This window comes from Panulirus ornatus, chromosome 2 (assembly GCF_036320965.1).
Source record: "Panulirus ornatus isolate Po-2019 chromosome 2, ASM3632096v1, whole genome shotgun sequence".
In the NCBI taxonomy this organism is placed as follows: domain Eukaryota; kingdom Metazoa; phylum Arthropoda; class Malacostraca; order Decapoda; family Palinuridae; genus Panulirus; species Panulirus ornatus.
In genome coordinates this window covers 23014972-23033667 of record NC_092225.1, presented here as the reverse complement: position 1 = coordinate 23033667, position 18696 = coordinate 23014972, and the positions used below count along the sequence as shown (strand labels likewise).

The 18696-nt window shown below is 38.4% G+C and overlaps 2 protein-coding genes across 5 annotated transcripts in view; one reads left to right on the top strand and one right to left on the bottom strand.

Moving 5' to 3' along the window:
* spel1 (DNA mismatch repair protein spel1) overlaps positions 1-9247 on the top strand; it is a 78693-nt gene extending 69446 nt beyond the window's left edge. For 2 of the 4 annotated variants that reach the window (XM_071671473.1, XM_071671462.1), the window contains exons 22-23: positions 1913-2005; positions 2161-4533. In XM_071671473.1, the coding sequence (XP_071527574.1) occupies positions 1913-2005; positions 2161-2322 (255 nt within the window). In that variant the 3' untranslated portion in view covers positions 2323-4533. Of the gene's footprint in view, positions 1-1912; positions 2006-2160; positions 4534-8928 lie in introns of those variants that run through there. The other 2 variants (XM_071671484.1, XM_071671494.1) reach the window with 2 other exon arrangements.
* Positions 5917-18696, bottom strand: part of LOC139754207 (uncharacterized) — a 36931-nt gene continuing 24151 nt past the window's right edge. Inside the window, 6 exon segments of the mRNA XM_071671449.1 lie at positions 5917-6381; positions 8965-9148; positions 10930-11081; positions 11862-11946; positions 13475-13667; positions 15192-15328. Coding sequence (XP_071527550.1) covers positions 6215-6381; positions 8965-9148; positions 10930-11081; positions 11862-11946; positions 13475-13667; positions 15192-15328 — 918 coding nt within the window. The 3' untranslated portion in view covers positions 5917-6214.

Here is an 18696-nt window from a genome sequence, read left to right as displayed (position 1 = left end):
TGCAAATGTATATACATACATGTCCACACATGTACATATACCGAATACCACATCGTTCCAATTCTCTCTATTCCTTGCACGCCTTTCACCCTCCTGCATTTTCAGGCCCGATTGCTCAAAATCTTTTTCACTCCATCCTTCCACCTCCAATTAGGTCTCCCACTTCTTGTTCCCTCCACCTCTGACACATATATCCTTCAAAATACTCACTCCATCTCCTTCTCACATCACCACAACTTGTTATTACCTCCCCATTAGCCCCGCTTCACTGATGTTCCCTGTTTGTTCTCTTGACTTACGCACTTTATTTACCTCCTTCCAAAACATCTTTTTATTCCTCCTAAAATTTAATGATACTCTCTCACCCCAACTCTCATTTCCCCTCTTTTTCACCTCTTGTACCTTTCTGTTGACCTCCTGCCTCTTTCTTTTATACATCTCCCAGTCATTTGCACTATTTCCCTGCAAAATTTGTCCAAATGCCTCTCCCTTCTCTTTTACTAATAATCTTACTTCTTCATCCCACCACTCTACCCTTTCTAATCTGCCCACCTCCCATGCTTCTCATACCACAAGCATCTTTTGTGCTAGTCATCACTGCTTCCCTAAATACATCCCATTCCTCCCCCACTCCCCTTACGTCCTTTGCTCTCACCTTATTCCATTCTGAACTCAGTCTCTCCTGGTACTTCCTCACACAAGTCTCCTTCCCAAGCTCACTTACTCTCACCACTCTCTTCACCCCAACATTCTCTCTTCTTTTTTGAAAACCTCTACAAATCTTCACCTTCGCCTCCACAAGATCAGACATCCTTCCAGTTGCACCTCTCACCTTTTTCCATTCTGCACTCAGTCTCTCCTGGTACTTCCTCACACAAGTCTCCTTCCCAAGCTCGCTTACTCTCACCACTCTCTTCACCCCAACATTCTCTCTTCTTTTTTGAAAACCTCTACGAATCTTCACCTTTGCCTCCACAAGATAATGATCAGACATCCTTCCAGTTGCCCCTCTCAGCATATTAACATCCAAAAGTCTCTCTTTCACACGCCTATCAATTAACATGTGATCCACGAACACTCTGGCCAACTCTCTTACTTACATACGTATACTTATGTATGCAAGTATACTTAGATTTTCAGCACAAAAATCTACAAGCTCTTCACCATTTCCTTTTACAACACTGAACACCCCATGTACACCAATTATTCCCTCAACTGCCATATTACTCACCTTTGCATTCAAATCACCCATCACTATAACCTGGTCTCGTGCATCAAAACTACTAATACACTCACTCAGCTGCTCCCAAAACTCTTGCCTCTCGTGATCTTTCTTCTCATGCCCAGGTGCATAGGCACCGATAATCACCCATTTCTCTTCATCCACTTTCAGTTTTACCCATATCAATCTAGAGTTTACTTTCTTACACTCTATCACATACTCCCACAATTCCTGTTTCAGGAGTAGTGCTACTCCTTCCCTTGCTCTTGTCTCACCATCCCCTGACTTTACTCCAAAACATTCCCAAACCACTCTTCCTTTTTACCGTTGAGCTTTGTTTTACTCAGCGCCAAAACATCCAGGTTCCTTTCCTCAAACATACTACCTATCTCTACTTTTTTCTCATCTTGGTTACATCCACACACATTTAGACACCCCAATATGAGCCTTCGAGGAGGATGAGCTCTCCCCGTGTAGCTCCTGCTTCTGTTTCCCCTTTTAGAAAGTTAACATTCAAGGAGGGGAGGGTTTATCCCCCCCCCCATCCCCTTTAGTCGCCTTCTCCGACACATGGGTAATGCGTGGGAAGTATTTTTTCTCCCCTATCCCCTATTCCTTTTTATGGTTTATATTCTGTGCATCATGTTATTTGGAAAAATTGTTTACTTCCTTTAACATACTTTTTTTTAGTATGCCAAGAGGAAGGCTGGAGAGCTGGAGGATGAATTTGGAGATGATGATGACTCTGAAGGAGCTGTTAAGAAAAGAAAGCTGGAGAAACAGGTAAGGTGTAAAGAGTTAAGATTCTTAAATGTTTGTAACATTGGAGTAATAATCAAATAATTTGACTCCCATCAGCCTTTTGTGTAAATAATCAGAGGAATATTTTGCATATTCCATTAGTCAAAATTAAAGAAAAAAAAAATCTGTGGTTTCAGGAAGGTGAAAAGTTAGTGGAGGAATTCCTTGCCAAGGCTGCAGCTCTTGATGTGGATAACTTGACAGATGCTGAGCTGCAGGCAGAGATAAAAAAGCTGCGAGATGAAGTGCAAGCTACCAATAATGCATACATTTCACATCTTTTATCCAGAGAGACTTAAAAAGATTGTGGAGACACCTGGATTATTGTGAGTTATTAATGTTCTGTATGTGAAAGAGCTCATGTGAGCATAGGCAAAATGTTTAAAATGTTGTTAATTAAACATTTTGTCCCTCAAGGTAGATTTGGTATTTGCTAAGCTGTTCCTCTGTTATGCATCGATTCCACATAGAAGGTGTGAAGTGTGGTGTGCATGAATAAAAAGTACAATTTGTAATTGAATATGTTAAGCTAAGATTTTTTGTTGTCTGCAGCCAAATTAAATTTTAAGATAAATGCAAGTTTGTTCCAAATGCTGTTAACTTTAATGTGTAGACATGCGAAACTTATATATTCTTAGTGTTGTAAGTTGGGTATTGCAAATTTAAGGCAATATCAAACCATGTTTAGGATAAAGAAAAGATTTCTATTTTTATAGCTAATATGTAAAAGGAAAATATTTGGTGGGTGCTGTCTGAAAACAAAGGGTTTACGGGATGCTGAGGCCTTGTGAATTTTTAACATGTAATATGATTAAGTATGTGACAGTATATATTTAAAAGTTACGAACTCCTTATCTCAAACATATTTTGTAACATTAACCTATTCTGTATAATTGTTCAGGAACACCCTTTCTTTCCAGTTTTCTGGCCTTCCCTAGAAAAATGCTCATGCAGCAAATTTGTGTGAAGCAGACCAAATAGGACAAAGGACAAATGGGGATATATTCCTAACACTTCTCAAATCCCCTGCCCCCCTTTTTCTTTTACCATTTTGGGGAAGGAAAAAGAGTAAATACCAGTTATGCAGATGATTTACCTGTGTAGTCATTGTGGGATTCACATTAAAGGATGAGATTTAGAATCATCTACAATAGAGTGAAAATAAGGCGCTGAAAAGTGGCTTTATCGTTTTGAAAGTTATCTTTAGACTTACTAGGTCAGAAAACAGAGGGAAAGATTGAATTAAAGCTGCTGTTGGAAATGTTTTTGGCTAGGTATATGAAAATACAGGTTTTCCCATGAACACTGCATGAGTTTGCTGAAACTGAATTCAAGATTAAAGAGTGTTATTAAAAATTTGTTGTAATAGGTGTAGTTCAGAGATAAACAGTTTGGTGAGAACAAAGCAGGCACCTTGTTCCAAAATATGTGTTGAACATCTCATATGCATCATTTGTGAGACACTGTAAATGTTACAGAATGTTGGCTTGCTGGACCATTCTCTGAAAGTTAAAAAATTTGGCCAGATTATTGTAAGGGTAGCAGGTATGCAGCCCATTTGTTGGTCTACTCTCCATTTTCCAACTCCAGTTTAATTACAGTTTTAATTCTAAAAAGAAAGGAGCTGAGAAGTAAGACTGACTGGCTGTCAGACTGCTGTTTACCACACGTAAGCACAGTAATACATCCAAGATTGAAGAATTCACTACCTATTTAACTTCACTGTTGGTAAATATAACAACCAAAGTAAGAAATTGGAGGTGACCAGCTGTTGCTTGCTGACCAAATAACCAGCTGCCACACATGCCCTAATGCCTCATTGTATTCAGTATGACAATCATCAGTTATCTAGTGAATGGGAAAACTAGCCTGATAGGGTATTCTTATTTACTGTATTTTTATTGAATTACATCACTTCTTATTGATATATCATTTGTATGTGTCAATTAGTGAGAAAACAGAATCTGGAGCATTTTCCTTTGTACTATGATAAAAGTATTTTGCTTTGACTCTCATTTTCCAGGAATGCAAATCTTACTTAAATTAGGGGAGACCAGTATACTTACTGAAGAAATGAATTGGTGCACTCTATTTTCTAAAAAAAAAATGACAAGACTGACTGAATGGACATGAAGGCTGACATAAGAATTAGAAGGGAAGAGCTCTTGCTCAGTACGCTCTTTGGTAAAATCTTACAAAGGCAATAGTCTGTAAAGAGAGTGATTGTTGATGAAAAGAAAGAAGTGGTCAAGGGATGATTATGATGACCAGAAACTCACATTGGAAGTTTACGAAGTTGCTGCAGGTTGTTACAATTTAAGGGTCAAAGAAGTGGACAAATTTATGAGGATTGTCCCATGTAGAGCTTAGCCAATCTCTTTGGTTTAGATTGAAATCAGATGCATTGAGAATTTCAGCTAGTGGATGTGAAGAGTGCAATGTCTCATGGCAGGAAATCAGTCAAAAGTTATACATTGGTGGGATTTAGGGGATGGTGTATTCCAAACAAATTAAGCTCGATAGGGTAAGGATATTTTGAGCCAGATGGCATCAAAGTTGAGACTTAAGGCCTGTCTACACGAGCGGGCCTGATCGGTGGGTTTGCCCGTTAATGGGCAAATTCTGGCGGGCCTGCCCGTGAATGTTGTCCACACAACCGAAGTGATGAACAGCCGGGCCTGCCCGACGATATTGCCAGTAGCGGGTGGAGTGCGGTACGAGAACCATGGTACCTAGCATTGTCAAGAAAAAGATTTTGTGCTCTTATAGCATTTCAGCTTCACATTCCATAAACATGGATTCTTACGATAAAGGTCAATCAAAGTACTAGTAAATGCTTTAGACCAAAAAATTGTTGGTGGCTCACTAGAGTTATCCTGGGCTGCCATTGTTAAATGTTCACTATGCCGTGGGATGTGGGATGAAGGCCCGCTGTGGGTTCACGATATTATCTTGCGTCTGGCAGGGTAGAAACTCCAGCTACCGGGCACCAGCTCAGTGATTTCGCTCGGTGGGCTTTCAGGCAATTTGATCATTTGCCCGTCAAATATGCCCGTTTCGTGTAGACATGCCTTTAATGGGCATATTTGACGGGCAAACGATCAAATTGCCTGAAAGCCCGCCGAGCGAAATCACTGAGCTGGTGCCCGGTAGCTGGAGTTTCTACCCTGCCAGACGCAAGATAATATCGTGAACCCACAGCGGGCCTTCATTCCACATCCCACGGCATAGTGAACATTTAACGATGGCAGCCCAGGATAACTCTAGTGAGCCACCAACAATTTTTTGGTCTAAAGCACTTACTAGTACTTTGATTGACCTTTATCTTTTTCTTGACAATGCTAGGCACCATGGTTCTCGTACCGCACTCCACCCGCTACTGGCAACATTGTCGGGCAGGCCCGGCTGTTCATCACTTCGGTCGTGTGGACAACATTCATGGGCAGGCCCGCCAGAATTTGCCCGTTAACGGGCAAACCCGCTGATCAGGACCGCTCGTGTAGACAGGCCTTTAAGATCCATAAGATGAACTGTAGTTTATGCACTACATAAGTAACTGTCTAAGAAATGGTAAAGATTATATTTTGAGATTTGTGTATCTTAAGCATTGTGACTGCCATTGTTTCTAAACAACTTGCTCTATAAACCTTTTGAATCCTTGTCAAATTTTAATCTCATTTATCATCTGGTGGTTTTTAAACTGCATTCAAAAAGGTGTAATAACTCTTGGAATAAAACAGTAATTTGCATTTCATTTGTATAGCTGATAGTTGGTAGTTTAATATTTGCACAAGCTGTAAACTTGAAAAATATAAAAAAAATAATACTGGTATGTACATACATGTTGAAAAATGGACATTTGTCGAAGTGCTTGGATTAAATACAATTACAGAAGTAAAGAAATTATACTTTATTTAAATACTGTACATTTTCTTTGGCATTATTTTGTGTATGCTGAAAGCATGTTTAGATATTTTACATAATGTAATTTTTAAATAATCATTTTTTTTTTTTGCAGTCATTTGTCAGTAAAAAATATATGTTATATTAATAAGACAATAAGACTCTGCTGCCATGGCCACTCCTTTGAGGGAGTTCCAGTTGGAACAGGTGTCAGACATGGATAAAAATTTCCAGAGATGACTAGAAAAATCATATAAGACAACTGTGTAACAATATTAAAAGGATATTTCATTGAAAGGTTTTAGATGCATTTGAAACTTCAGACTGGCCAACCAATATGACTCCATCAGTGGAAGAGGTCAGTGCTATTGTAGGTTCTGGTGGAGCAGTGATGGGTAACAAATATCCCAGCTGCAATGTTGGTGTAGTTCCACCAATAGCCACGCATCCAGAACCTGAAGCAAAAAGAAATATGTAAGTACCAAATTTGAAATAGTCATAGCAGTAATCTTTTTCAGTGTCATACTCATGTAATATGATAATTATGGACAATGCACTTATGCTTCAGAAACAATGACTCCACTTGTGCGCCTCTCGACATTCAAGGAGGTACTGTGGGTTTCTGTCAACTTGCATCACACATTGAATCAGCTATTACAGAGGCTGAGGGAGAAACACCCAAGTTCACACTTGCTTTTACTCTATTGTATGAGTAGAATAATATATGTTACAGGACTCTACCTGTGTGAGGTTACACCTATCTATTACCTCTGATGCTCATTCCCATTAGGAACTCCCTCAAGGGGGTGGCCATGACAAAAGAATCTCCATAACTGTTGAGCTCCATTGCCACTTCTTAGCTATGGGCAGACGGCAACTCTAATGCAATGTCTTCAGAGACTCCTCCCTAATTATCTATCTTAATCTCTGACACTTGTTCCCAACTGGAACTCCCTCAAGGGGGTGGCCATGGCAATTAGAATCTCCATAGCTAATAACCGCCAGTGCAGCTATTTGGCCTTACCCTTAACAGGCCACTGGTAGAGGACAACTCTAGTGCAGTGTTTAAAGAAGTTCCTACCTAATGTTCTATCTAATGTTCCTACTGACTACTTAATGTTCCTACCTACTACTTCTACCTGTTACTCCTAACATTTAAAAAAAAAAAAAAAAGCTGGACTAGCACACTGTGTGAGTGAAATGTTAAGTGTTGTGTATGACAAGGAGAGACTGTGTTTGTGGACAGAATGCCAGTAGTCCACATGTGGACTACTGGCTCGCCTAAGTGGATAGTGCTGGTAATATATCTCCCTGGTTTTTGGCTGCCCACCAACTAATATGTCTACCTAATATTCTTGCCCAATATTACAAGCAACTGCTTCTGCTTAATGCTCCTTCCTACTACTACCTAAAACTCCTGTCACATTTCTACTTGCCAAAAGACGGGGCTAGTGCAAAGTGTTCACCACAGGAAAATATTAGGGTTGTGAAGAATGACTTAAATGTTGTCAAGTGTTATTTGTGACAAGGAGAGGTTGTATGTTTGTGGAGAGAATACAACATGACTGAAAGGTTACCTTTTATGATGTGTTGTCATTGAGCAAAAAGAATGCAATCTCATCAAAGAACTTCTCACTCCAAAGATGTACATCATCATGCTACTGAGTGAAGCACATCCTTGGAGTTGCAAGGATCCTGTACAAGGGGTCATGGGGATAGGTAATTTGAGTTAAAAAGAGGGCAAGTGGTATTGCTGGACTCCACCTACATGTAATTAAACCACAAGTGAAAAGTCACTACCTTTAGCAAGGGTGTATCGCCATCAGTGCATGAAAAGGAATACAGCCTCATCGAGGAACTTACTCAAGAGTCCATGATTCCCTTACTCCTAATTGGAGCACAGCCTTGAAACTGCAAAAGTATCATAACAAGGGTCCTGGAGTAGTATCATTAACCAAAGAAAAATGCAGAATGTTTTTTATTAAGTTTGTGCAAAGGACATCAGAGATGGAAAAGAAAATGCTTAATAATGTAAGTTTTAAAGGTGGAAAAACAAACGGACTACTGTTGGTTAGATGAAGTTTTCCTCCTTCTACAGACTGTACATAAACTAATCAGGTAATACGCTCCAGAACTGCTCAATCACACATTTTTGTATGGTTGAAATTGATCCAAAAATCAAATCAAGGAAAGAAAAACATCTGAACGGCAGGCACAACTTGAGAAACAAAGCTAGGTGAAAGTGGGTATTGGTATTGAAGTCATTCTTTGTGTAGCATCAATGCCAGTCACATTGCACATAATAAATAGGGATGCCTTACTGCAGCTGTAATACTCTGCACACAAGTAATGATGTGTGGAGCCCTTTGCTGGGATGAAGGAGTGATATTCATTATGGTGTATGCAGTTTGTTTGTTCAATCAAGGCCTTTTATGTTACACTTTCTTGTTGCATAGATGCCACCCCATGAAAAGTAGATGGTGGAGAATTTTTGCTCCATACAGTAGTGACCGAGAAACTTCCCTGATAACGAGATTAATATGCATAACTTTTCAGCAGTTTGGTCACGGATCCCCATATTATCCAAAACACTAAATGTATGAATATAATGTGACTGAATTGTTTAGGGGTAGATTTTTACATGTACCAGTCTGTTACAGGAAAAGGGTTACGTTACATAGAAACAGTAAAAAACTAGATAGCTGAATTTATAGTGTAAGGTTCAGTACTATGACAGGTCTTGATTAATGAGAGATTTCCTGTGTAATTATCAATTCTTACTGTAAGGGAAGGGAGTTTTCTAATAAGGCCTAGTCTCCTGTACATTCTCTATTGACACACCCTTTTCACATTTATGTATGCTGTCTGCATTAACCATATCTTAATATGTGAGTGCAGGGCAGTTCACTATTATGTCTTAAGATCCCATGCTAAGTTAACCCTTCTCACCTAGGAGGCTACCACCTGACGTAAAGGAGGAAACATCATGCAACTTTTTTCAGTTTTCTACTTGCAGAGATAGACATCATGACACTCACTCTGAAGTGTTGGTGCAGCAAGTGTAGTGGTAAATGGTGTGTGGGATGCCATCAGTTCTCTGCTACTGTTTGTATCGACTTCACCACCACATCCTATAACTGGTGCAGTACTGCCAATCAACAGTGATTCTCCATCATTGCCCTGAGCCATGCTGCGAGTGTCATAGCTGTGTTCAGACCATACCTGAAATTTTCTTCAAAATGTTAGTACATTATTAATCAATCGCCATATAAAATTAATGTTTTCTTTCAATGAAATAGAGTTACATTTTATCAAAATGTGCACCTGATTTAACTGTTCCCCAGGTTTCTGACCAATCACCTGCTCTCTTTTTTATCTAAGTAAATTATCATTTTTCTTCTAATTCTAACCCCTTTTCATTATTTTTTTATCTAAGGTTCTGCAATATGCTTATACAGTAACCTTACATAATCACTGGACTGCCAACATACAAGATAAGGGTGCCTATCAGGAGACTAACTACATAAGCATTATTTGCCACCTGCATTTCATGGGACCAATGTTTACCTTACCCACTAAAGGGATGAAGAAATGCCAAATATCACCCACAACTCTAATTAGCCAATGGAAAAACTCCTAGTGGCTTCACCAGTGAAAAAGTACCTAGCCCCATTTAACAAGATCGCTGAAATACAAAATGATTAAGTGATCAGAAAATTTGAGAGCAGCACCACCAATTTGATTAAGAATAGCTTTTAACCATGAGATTATTATTATTTTTATGTGAACGAATGGGGCCTTTGTTGTCTTTTCCTAGCGCTACCTCGCACACATGAGGGGGGAGGGGGATGTTATTCCATGTGTGGCGAGGTGGTGATGGGAATAAATAAAGGCAGACAGTATGAATTATGTACATGTGTATATATGTATATGTCTGTGTGTGTGTATATATGTGTACATTGAGATGTATAGGTATGTATATTTGCGTGTGTGGACGTGTATGTATATACATGTGTATGGGGGTGGGTTGGGCCATTTCTTTCGTCTGTTTCCTTGCGCTACCTCACAAATGCGGGAGACAGCGACAAAGCAAAATATTATTAGTGATATTATGGCATTCAGTTGGACAATCCTGGAAACAACTATGAATGGGCTGTCTGCATGAGGTCTTAGGTATTACTAATGCACCAGAACAATGGACTCTTGCTTTTGCAATGTGGTTGGTAAGAACTGAAAGCATAATACAAAATTACTGATGTATTTCTCTTATTTTTGTATCATTTTGGATAAATGATAACACAGCATTCTGGACATCTTAGGTAACCTTACATACCGAGAAGCACAAAAAATACAACCAAAATGAATATAATGATTAAGGGGTTTAAAGATCATTGTGAGGTTTTCCATAACACTGAAAGAGACCTCCCACTGTCAAAAAAGATGGCACAATTCAGTTTTCCTCCAATATACAGAGCAATAGCTTTAGTCTTTTATCATTTTACAAGACTGAGGTATGGATTTTTATGTTTGCAGCTATAAGCCAAATATGCATGTATTCTGTCTGCAAATATACAATCTCCTAGTCACAAATAACACCACACTACTTACTGTTCGCAGCTCAAGATTTTCCTGCAGTCAGCACTTTGTGCTACCCCTTCCTTTTGGCAAAATGGTAATAGGTGGGAACATTAGACAGGAGCTTTAGGCAGAAACATTTGGTAGAAGTAATAGGTAGGAGCATAAGGTAAAAGTAGTCGGTTGTAACATTAGGTAGACGTAGTCGGTAGGAACATTAGGAAGGAGCCTCTGAAAACATACCAGAGTTGCCCTCTGCCAGTGGCCTGTCAATGGCAAGGCACTAAAGGCTAAGAAGTACTTCATAGGAGTTCAACAATTATGGAGACTATTTTGCCATGACCATCCCTTAAAGGGAGTTCCAAAGGGAATTGGTGTCAGATATACAGACAAACAGATCCACACAGTTAAAATTTTCCATGCCTTACCTGTAATTTGGATACTTGTGGTCCCATTTTAATTTTGACAGCATCCAAATAGTTAATATGGCGAGAGTCTTGATCATGTGTTACGACAGATTTACTCTTAAGAGAATCAGTGGTATGCTGGATCAATGACCCTTTCACTCTTTTTACCTTTCCTGTAAAAATTTGAAGGTAATCATATTCATGCTTGTAATGAATTGAAACAATGGCATTTCATAAGATGATTTATATCAAGGATAATAATATATTGATATCATTGAAAAAATGCATCACAGATTTACTAAAGTAACCATGTAATGAATAAAACGAGGATTTGAGGCATATCAAGAACGGTGCGCCAAAGGCACTTGTTATGATACTTTTAGCCCATATTAGATTGTATATTCATGAATGTATCATAATGCTGAAATTGAGTATTATTAACTTGTACATAATTTATTACCAACAAGTTGCTATACCACCACCACCACTCAGTGTTCCACTGCAGTTAGTCTTAAAATGTAGTCATCAAAACGACGTTCTTTTTACCAGACAGTGATATCACTCCCTATGTCTTGCAATGTGGAAGCTTAATTTAGGAAAACTGATTGAGTTTAGATATCTCTTTCTTTCCAGACACCTCAAAAATTTGAACTCTACCTCCTGTCTTTCCTAGCTCTTTTTAAAAGGCAGGTTTCCAATACCTTTTTTTTTCTATTATTTCTCTCTCCCTTTATCCCTCTTCACCTTTCAATTTAAGCCTGGCCTTAATCTCAGCTTTTAACTATGACTAGAGCCTAGTCATAAAATGACCATTTGCTAACAGACTGTTTAATCATCATGTAGGTTTGTATATGCAAAAAGGTTTTATCACTTTTAAGACTTCTTGCAGCTACTTCAACAAACTAAAGCACTGAATTAGCACAAACCAAAGTGGACCAAGTACATGAACCAACCTGACAGAGTCAATGAAGTTGGATGTGCTCTTTGTACACTAGCATCCTTCTGGTCCTCAATCTTGTGAATCTTGTGAAGGTGAGTCTGCAAAAACAAATTAATTTGTTCTATTAATTTCATGTGTTTTGAGGCGTGAATGGACTGAGGGAAAAATAAATCAAAGAAAGTGGTTGTTATTTTAAAAATGGAAGGTAGGACAGGACATGGGCTGATGAGCCGAGTTGGAAATGAAAAAAATTAACTGCTGTGAAAATGATGTAAAAGTGGGAGTACTGGTACAGTATGGGCAAGTGATCAGTGGATGTGAAAAAACAAGCCAAAGCTATGTCGGAGAAACAGGAAAACAGTAGTCACTGTTAGGTGATTTAGCTGGGGAATTTACGATAGCATGATGCTGCCTCACCAATGCTGGAAAAGCAAGTACATAAAAGAGATACTGACCTTTTATCACCATAATTTCAGTAATGAACAATTAAATAAAATAAGATATAGGCAGCCAAGAGTTAAGTGGAAAGACTACAAGTGAAAGTTACGAAGTGTATCCAAGAGAAATCAATGGGGATAGGTACAAGCCAAGACTATGTTAAAAGAAAAGGAGTATCTGTCCAAAAAGGATGATTCAATGAAGAAATCTGTAAAATTAGTAGAGATGATGAGATATGGAGGAATTTCTGGAAATTACTCTGCTCTATAAAGAGAAAAGGCATGAAGGACTTGCTTTCACTGATAGATATTTTGTTGTAATAAAGGCAATTATACATTGAGAAGAGGTACTGATGAATGTCAAAAATCAAAAAGAGAAAATGATATTCAGGGAGATGATCTAACTACATCTGAAATTACTTTATGAATCTAGTACACAAAAATCTATATAAAATGTTAATACATTATCAGCTAATGCAATGTTTTTATGACATTATCTCTGCAAATAAAATTTTCTTATACTTATGATCCATACTTCACTAGCTCATCATTATTGCTTTAAATTCAAAACCAATCTATCTATACCTCTCATGCCCATTCTCTCTGGGAACTCCCTCAAGGAGGTGGCCACAGCAAAAGAGTCTCCATAACTAGTGAACTCCAATGCTGCTTCTCAGCCTAAAATAAGTGCCTCGCCCTTAACAGGCAAGGGCAACTCTAACGCAGTGTTTCTAGAGGCTCCTACCTAACGTTCTTACCAACTGCTTCTCCCTTATGTGTCTAACAGTTAAATGTTTCTGCCTAATGTTCCAACCTACTACTTCTACCTTATGCTCCTGCATTAAGCAGATTTTTCACTCACAATGTAACCCCAAGTAGGTAGAATTCACCAACACCTAACATCTATTACAGGATATAGTTTTATTTGCAATTGTGAGTAAGCACTGGAGAATTAGCTGGAGTATGGTAGCAAATGGTAAGCACTATATGAATAATTCAGTCTGAATCTGAGTTTTATTGAGTCTATGCTGTCAATTGTCAACACTGATCAAGAGGCTATGGTCTAAAAGGTTTGTTAATTACAGAAAACACAAGTGAGACTGATTAAAAAATATTATCAGATTACTTCTGTATATTACAAGAAGAGTCAAAGATTTTTACATTAGTAACATCATGGGGAAAAACTAACCTGTAAGTTATCTTTGCGCCTGTATGTGTAACCACACATATGACACATGAATGGCTTTACATTGTTGTGTTTATACATATGGTCTCGTAAACGTTTGCTGTCTGCATACTGCTGACCACACTGTTCACACTCAAATGGCTTCTCACCAGTATGACTTCGACGATGACGCCACAAACTACTCAAGGTTGGTGCACTGAAATTAGGTACAGAAAAAATATACTACTATAAGCTACCAACAAGGTGAGGAGCTTCTAGGAATAGTACACATTACATGTGGATGTAGATGAAATGAGAATGGACACATGATCACAATACTGATAAATTATCACTATTAAAGGGCATGGCTAATAAGCTACATTCTCAGACTGATTCAGGTTGGGTGATAAGTACTAGAGACAACAGAACAACTTGTGTACTGTGGTGATTGACATTAGAAGCTCTCATATTTTTTCCTACCCACACCAATCCACTTTGTATCTCCATTTCAATTTAGTGAGCCAAAGAGTAAGATGAGAGAAAAGTAATAAGAAATTAATGATGGTGCAGCACAGAAATGTGCCTTATTCTTCATGATCAGGTATCTGTATTTTGCAGACATATTTTTTCCATTTTACATGAATTATTTTTTTTTTTTTTTTTTTTATTATACTTTGTCGCTGTCTCCCGCGTTTGCGAGGTAGCGCAAGGAAACAGACGAAAGAAATGGCCCAATTTTACATGAAATTGTTCATAAATAATTTCTCCATTATGCAATATATACATATACCACACAAAATATCATGTAACAGCATCACCTTTACAGTGAGTTTTTGAGATGCTGACTATGGATAATGGGCAAAGGTGTATGTAAATTAATGGCATATATTTGTGATGCTGTTTTTGGTCTAATATCTTCTGGTTTTGAATTAATTTGTTCATATGTAATTGCTCAATAACATATGCATCAAACAGTAAATCCTATAAGAACATTGCCATTACAGCAAATTTATCAAGAAGCATACTACTGCTAGCATGTAAAATGCTAATAATGTATACTTATGTACTGAAGATTGGGGAGGAATCATGAGAAAAATCTATAACCCAACATTGGATTTCTGGTGAATCTTTGAAGCTTTTGGACATACTGCATTTAAAGATCATTAGTTTTATCTTTCAGAAGGATGCATATTAAGGTATCAGTTCATGAGTGCTAATTTTTTTTTTTTTTTTTTTTTGCTTTGTCGCTGTCTCCCGCGTTTGCGAGGTAGCGCTAGGAAACAGACGAAAGAAATGGCCCAACCCACCCCCATACACATGTATATACATACGTCCACACACGCAAATATACATACCTACACAGCTTTCCATGGTTTACCCCAGTCGCTTCACATGCCCTGATTCAATCATTTCAGCTGAAATCCCATATCCAATTGGCCTTTCCTCTTGCAATATCTCTTACAAATTTCAAATCCAATTCAATTAGTTCTTTCCTGGATCTATTTTCTTGCAAATACTTTTTAGTGAAACTTATACAACTACTTAATTAATTCCATATCTATGACTTGAAATCTTAAGCTCATATAATGGCAATCAACCATCTTTGGAAACCAATCATCTTCCATTCAATTTCTCATGCATTTCATTGCATAACCATTTACATTGTTCAGCGTGCCAGATCTCGTACCTTTCATTCTCGTTTACTAAGGAAAACAGCAAAACTATATTTTTTAGTACTTACTGAAACCCACATGTTTCACACACATAGGGACGTTCCTTTGTATGTGTTCTGATGTGTTTTGATAGAGCTGTTTTCTCTGTTGTTGCGTATGTACATTGATTACACTTGAAGGGTTTATCCACAGTATGGCGGCGTACCTGTAAAATGTCACATACTTTTTAAGATAAAATATTGTCAAAATAATGAGGACAACTGCAACAACAGACATAGTAAATCAATTTAGTGAGCATTGGTCCTTTATTTAGATATTGAACTAGAATTTCTCTTTGTTCATATTTAGATATTGAACTAGAATTTCTCTTCTGTTCATATTTTCTCTTCTTTGTATTTTAGCATTTAACCATCACTCATAGCTCTATTTCTCATACACATACCACACATCATCCCCTACAGATCTACTCCTGTCTTAATAAATTGCCAATTGTTGAAAGAGAGGTCAAAAGAGACTTGAGGTAAGAAAGCACCAGTGAACTTCATGGATAAAAATGTTTTGGAGAAGGTAAACATTGTAAAGAAAACAAATGGGAGTGACATCGAGAAGAGTAGACAGAGAAGTGGTAACAGACAATGAAGAGCTGGAGAAGACACGGAGTGAGTATTTTGAATGACTGCTGAATATGGTAGATGATATGAAAGTAAATATGTATTTAAGATGAGGTAGCATCTGGACTGAGAGAGTCCTGACACTTGATTTGGTGAAAAGAGAGGCAGAAATCAGAGCCTTGTATAAGATAAAATGTAGCAATGCAAAAGAGCCAATGGGATTGCATCAGTTTCTAAAAAGAGGGGGTGATTGAGTTGTTGACTGGTTACTTAAGCTATTGAGCATTTGTATGTGCCTGAGAAGTAGCAGAATGCATAAAGCCCCTATATAAAGGCAAGGGGGATAACAGTGAATGTTTGAATTACTGAGGTCAGAGTCAGTTGAGTATAGGTGGTAAGCTGCATGGGGTAGCAGTAATTATATGGGTGGTGACATAAAGAACATCATATTGAGGAGAAGCAGTGTGGCTTTGGAAGAGGTAGAAGGCATGTGGAGCAAGTCTTTGCTTTCAAGTATATTTTTGGAAAATACTTGGAGAAGGACAGTGATTTGTATATGGCATCATGGATCTGAAGAAAGGATGTGAATAGGCCGAGAGAGAGGCCTTGTGGAAACTCGTGTGGATATGTGAGGTAAATGGAAATATAATGAATGCAATAAGGAGTTTTAACATGAAGGGAAGGCATGTATGTGAGTAGGAAGTGTGATTGGTTCAAAGTGAAAGGCAGTGTTTCAAGGACATACGATGTCACTGTTGTTGTTTAATTTGTTTAAGAATGTTGCAGAGTGAGAGGTAACTACAAGGGTCCTAGAGTGTGGGGTAAGTCTGAAGCAGTGGTTCTCAAACTTTATCCAATTTCATCACATTTACCACTTGATATTTTTGTTAACAGCTGCATACTACAAGCCCAGAGAATGTGTCGTACATATACCAGTGAACTGCTTAATGTCAACATTATCACCTGATATTTGCAGACTTTTCAAAAGCTAGGAAGCAAGTCAAATAAAGCTAACAGGTACTCAATTTATGTTTTATTTGTCCTCCTTCCATGATTAAATGTCAAATTAGTGCATGAGGAAAAACTAAGAATGTTAGTACAATAAATTAACCAGAGGGACAGCAGGGTGTTTCAAACATGATTCAAAGCAGAGTTTTCATTGGAAAAAGCCTTTTGCCGGTATCACTGCTCGAGAAGAGGATAACTGGTTTAACTCCGTTTACCAGATAAAAAGCCCAAATGTACACTAAATTAGCCACTTTTGGCAAATTTCAAATAAAAATCAGATAATCACCAATGGTATACATATCACACATTTGGGAACCCCTGGTTTTAGAGTATGCTGGAGGTGGGTTATGATGAGGTTCTGGTGGCAGATTCCAAAGAAAATCCCTACAAGCTGGTGGCAAAGTTTGGGACAATGACAGAAGAAAGGCAAGAGAAAATGTGAACAAAAGTACTGAGGTGCAACAAGAGATTGAAACAGGATGGTTGAGTGGAAGTTTGAATGGGGAGGATATGAAGTGAATTAGGTAACTGGGTGAGGGCACAGTAGATGAAACGATGGGGGTTGAAGCGAGTCATACGGGAGAAGAGAAGGTTAAGGTCCTGGATGCATCAAGGAGTGTGTGAAAGGAGAGGTCAGTATCTGTTACAGCAAAGAAAGGTATGTCTGAGAGTAGTGTAGTCCAACAGTATGACATGGATGTATCTTTGGTCTTCAATGCAAAAGAATAGAATGGACATGCCAGAAATTAAATGACTGAGGACAATATGTGGTATGAGTAGAAATGACAGTGTAAAAGAGTAGTTAATGCAGTTTGATTGAGAGGGGCTGAAATGGTTTTGACATACAAGAGTGGGTGAGTGAAAACGGATTAAGTAAGAGGATCTACATTCCAGAAGTGGAGGGGAGACCAAGAAGGAGATGAAAGGACCGAGAGAAGGAAACTTAGGGTATCAGGGCTTGAAAATTCAGGAGAATGAGAGGCATGCATAGGATAAACACAAATGAATCAATGGGCTGTGCTGGGGAAACTTGGTGTCAATGGGCTGAACTAGGGGGGGAATGAAGTGATCTAGGTAATCCACAGAACAGTTTGTCGGGCTTGGCAGTGAATGGTAAGCTGTGGTTCAATACATTATACATGAAAACTTGAGGGTGTATGCTTTGAATTGTGGCTGTTCTTTTGTTTCTGATGCTACCTTACTAAGGAGGGAGGAGTAATAGTGTTTGTATAAAAAAAAAAAGACTCATGGTGAGGTGCCTGAGGATTGGCGGAATGCGTGCATAGTGCCATTGTACAAAGGCAAAGGGGATAAGAGTGAGTGCTCAAATTACAGAGGTATAAGTTTGTTGAGTATTCCTGGTAAATTATATGGGAGGGTATTGATTGAGAGGGTGAAGGCATGTACAGAGCATCAGATTGGGGAAGAGCAGTGTGGTTTCAGAAGTGGTAGAGGATGTGTGGATCAGGTGTTTGCTTTGAAGAATGTATGTGAGAAATACTTAGAAAAGCAAATGGATTTGTATGTAGCATTTATGGATCTGGAGAAGGCATATGATAGAGTTGATAGAGATGCTCTGTGGAAGGTATTAAGAATATATGGTGTGGGAGGCAAGTTGTTAGAAGCAGTGAAAAGTTTTTATCGAGGATGTAAGGCATGTGTAAGTGTAGGAAGAGAGGAAAGTGATTGGTTCTCAGTGAATGTAGGTTTGCGGCAGGGGTGTGTGATGTCTCCATGGTTGTTTAATTTGTTTATGGATGGGGTTGTTAGGGAGGTAAATGCAAGAGTCTTGGAAAGAGGGGCAAGTATGAAGTCTGTTGGGGATGAGAGAGCTTGGGAAGTGAGTCAGTTGTTGTTCGCTGATGATACAGCGCTGGTGGCGGATTCATGTGAGAAACTGCAGAAGCTGGTGACGGAGTTTGGTAAAGTGTGTGGAAGAAGAAAGTTAAGAGTA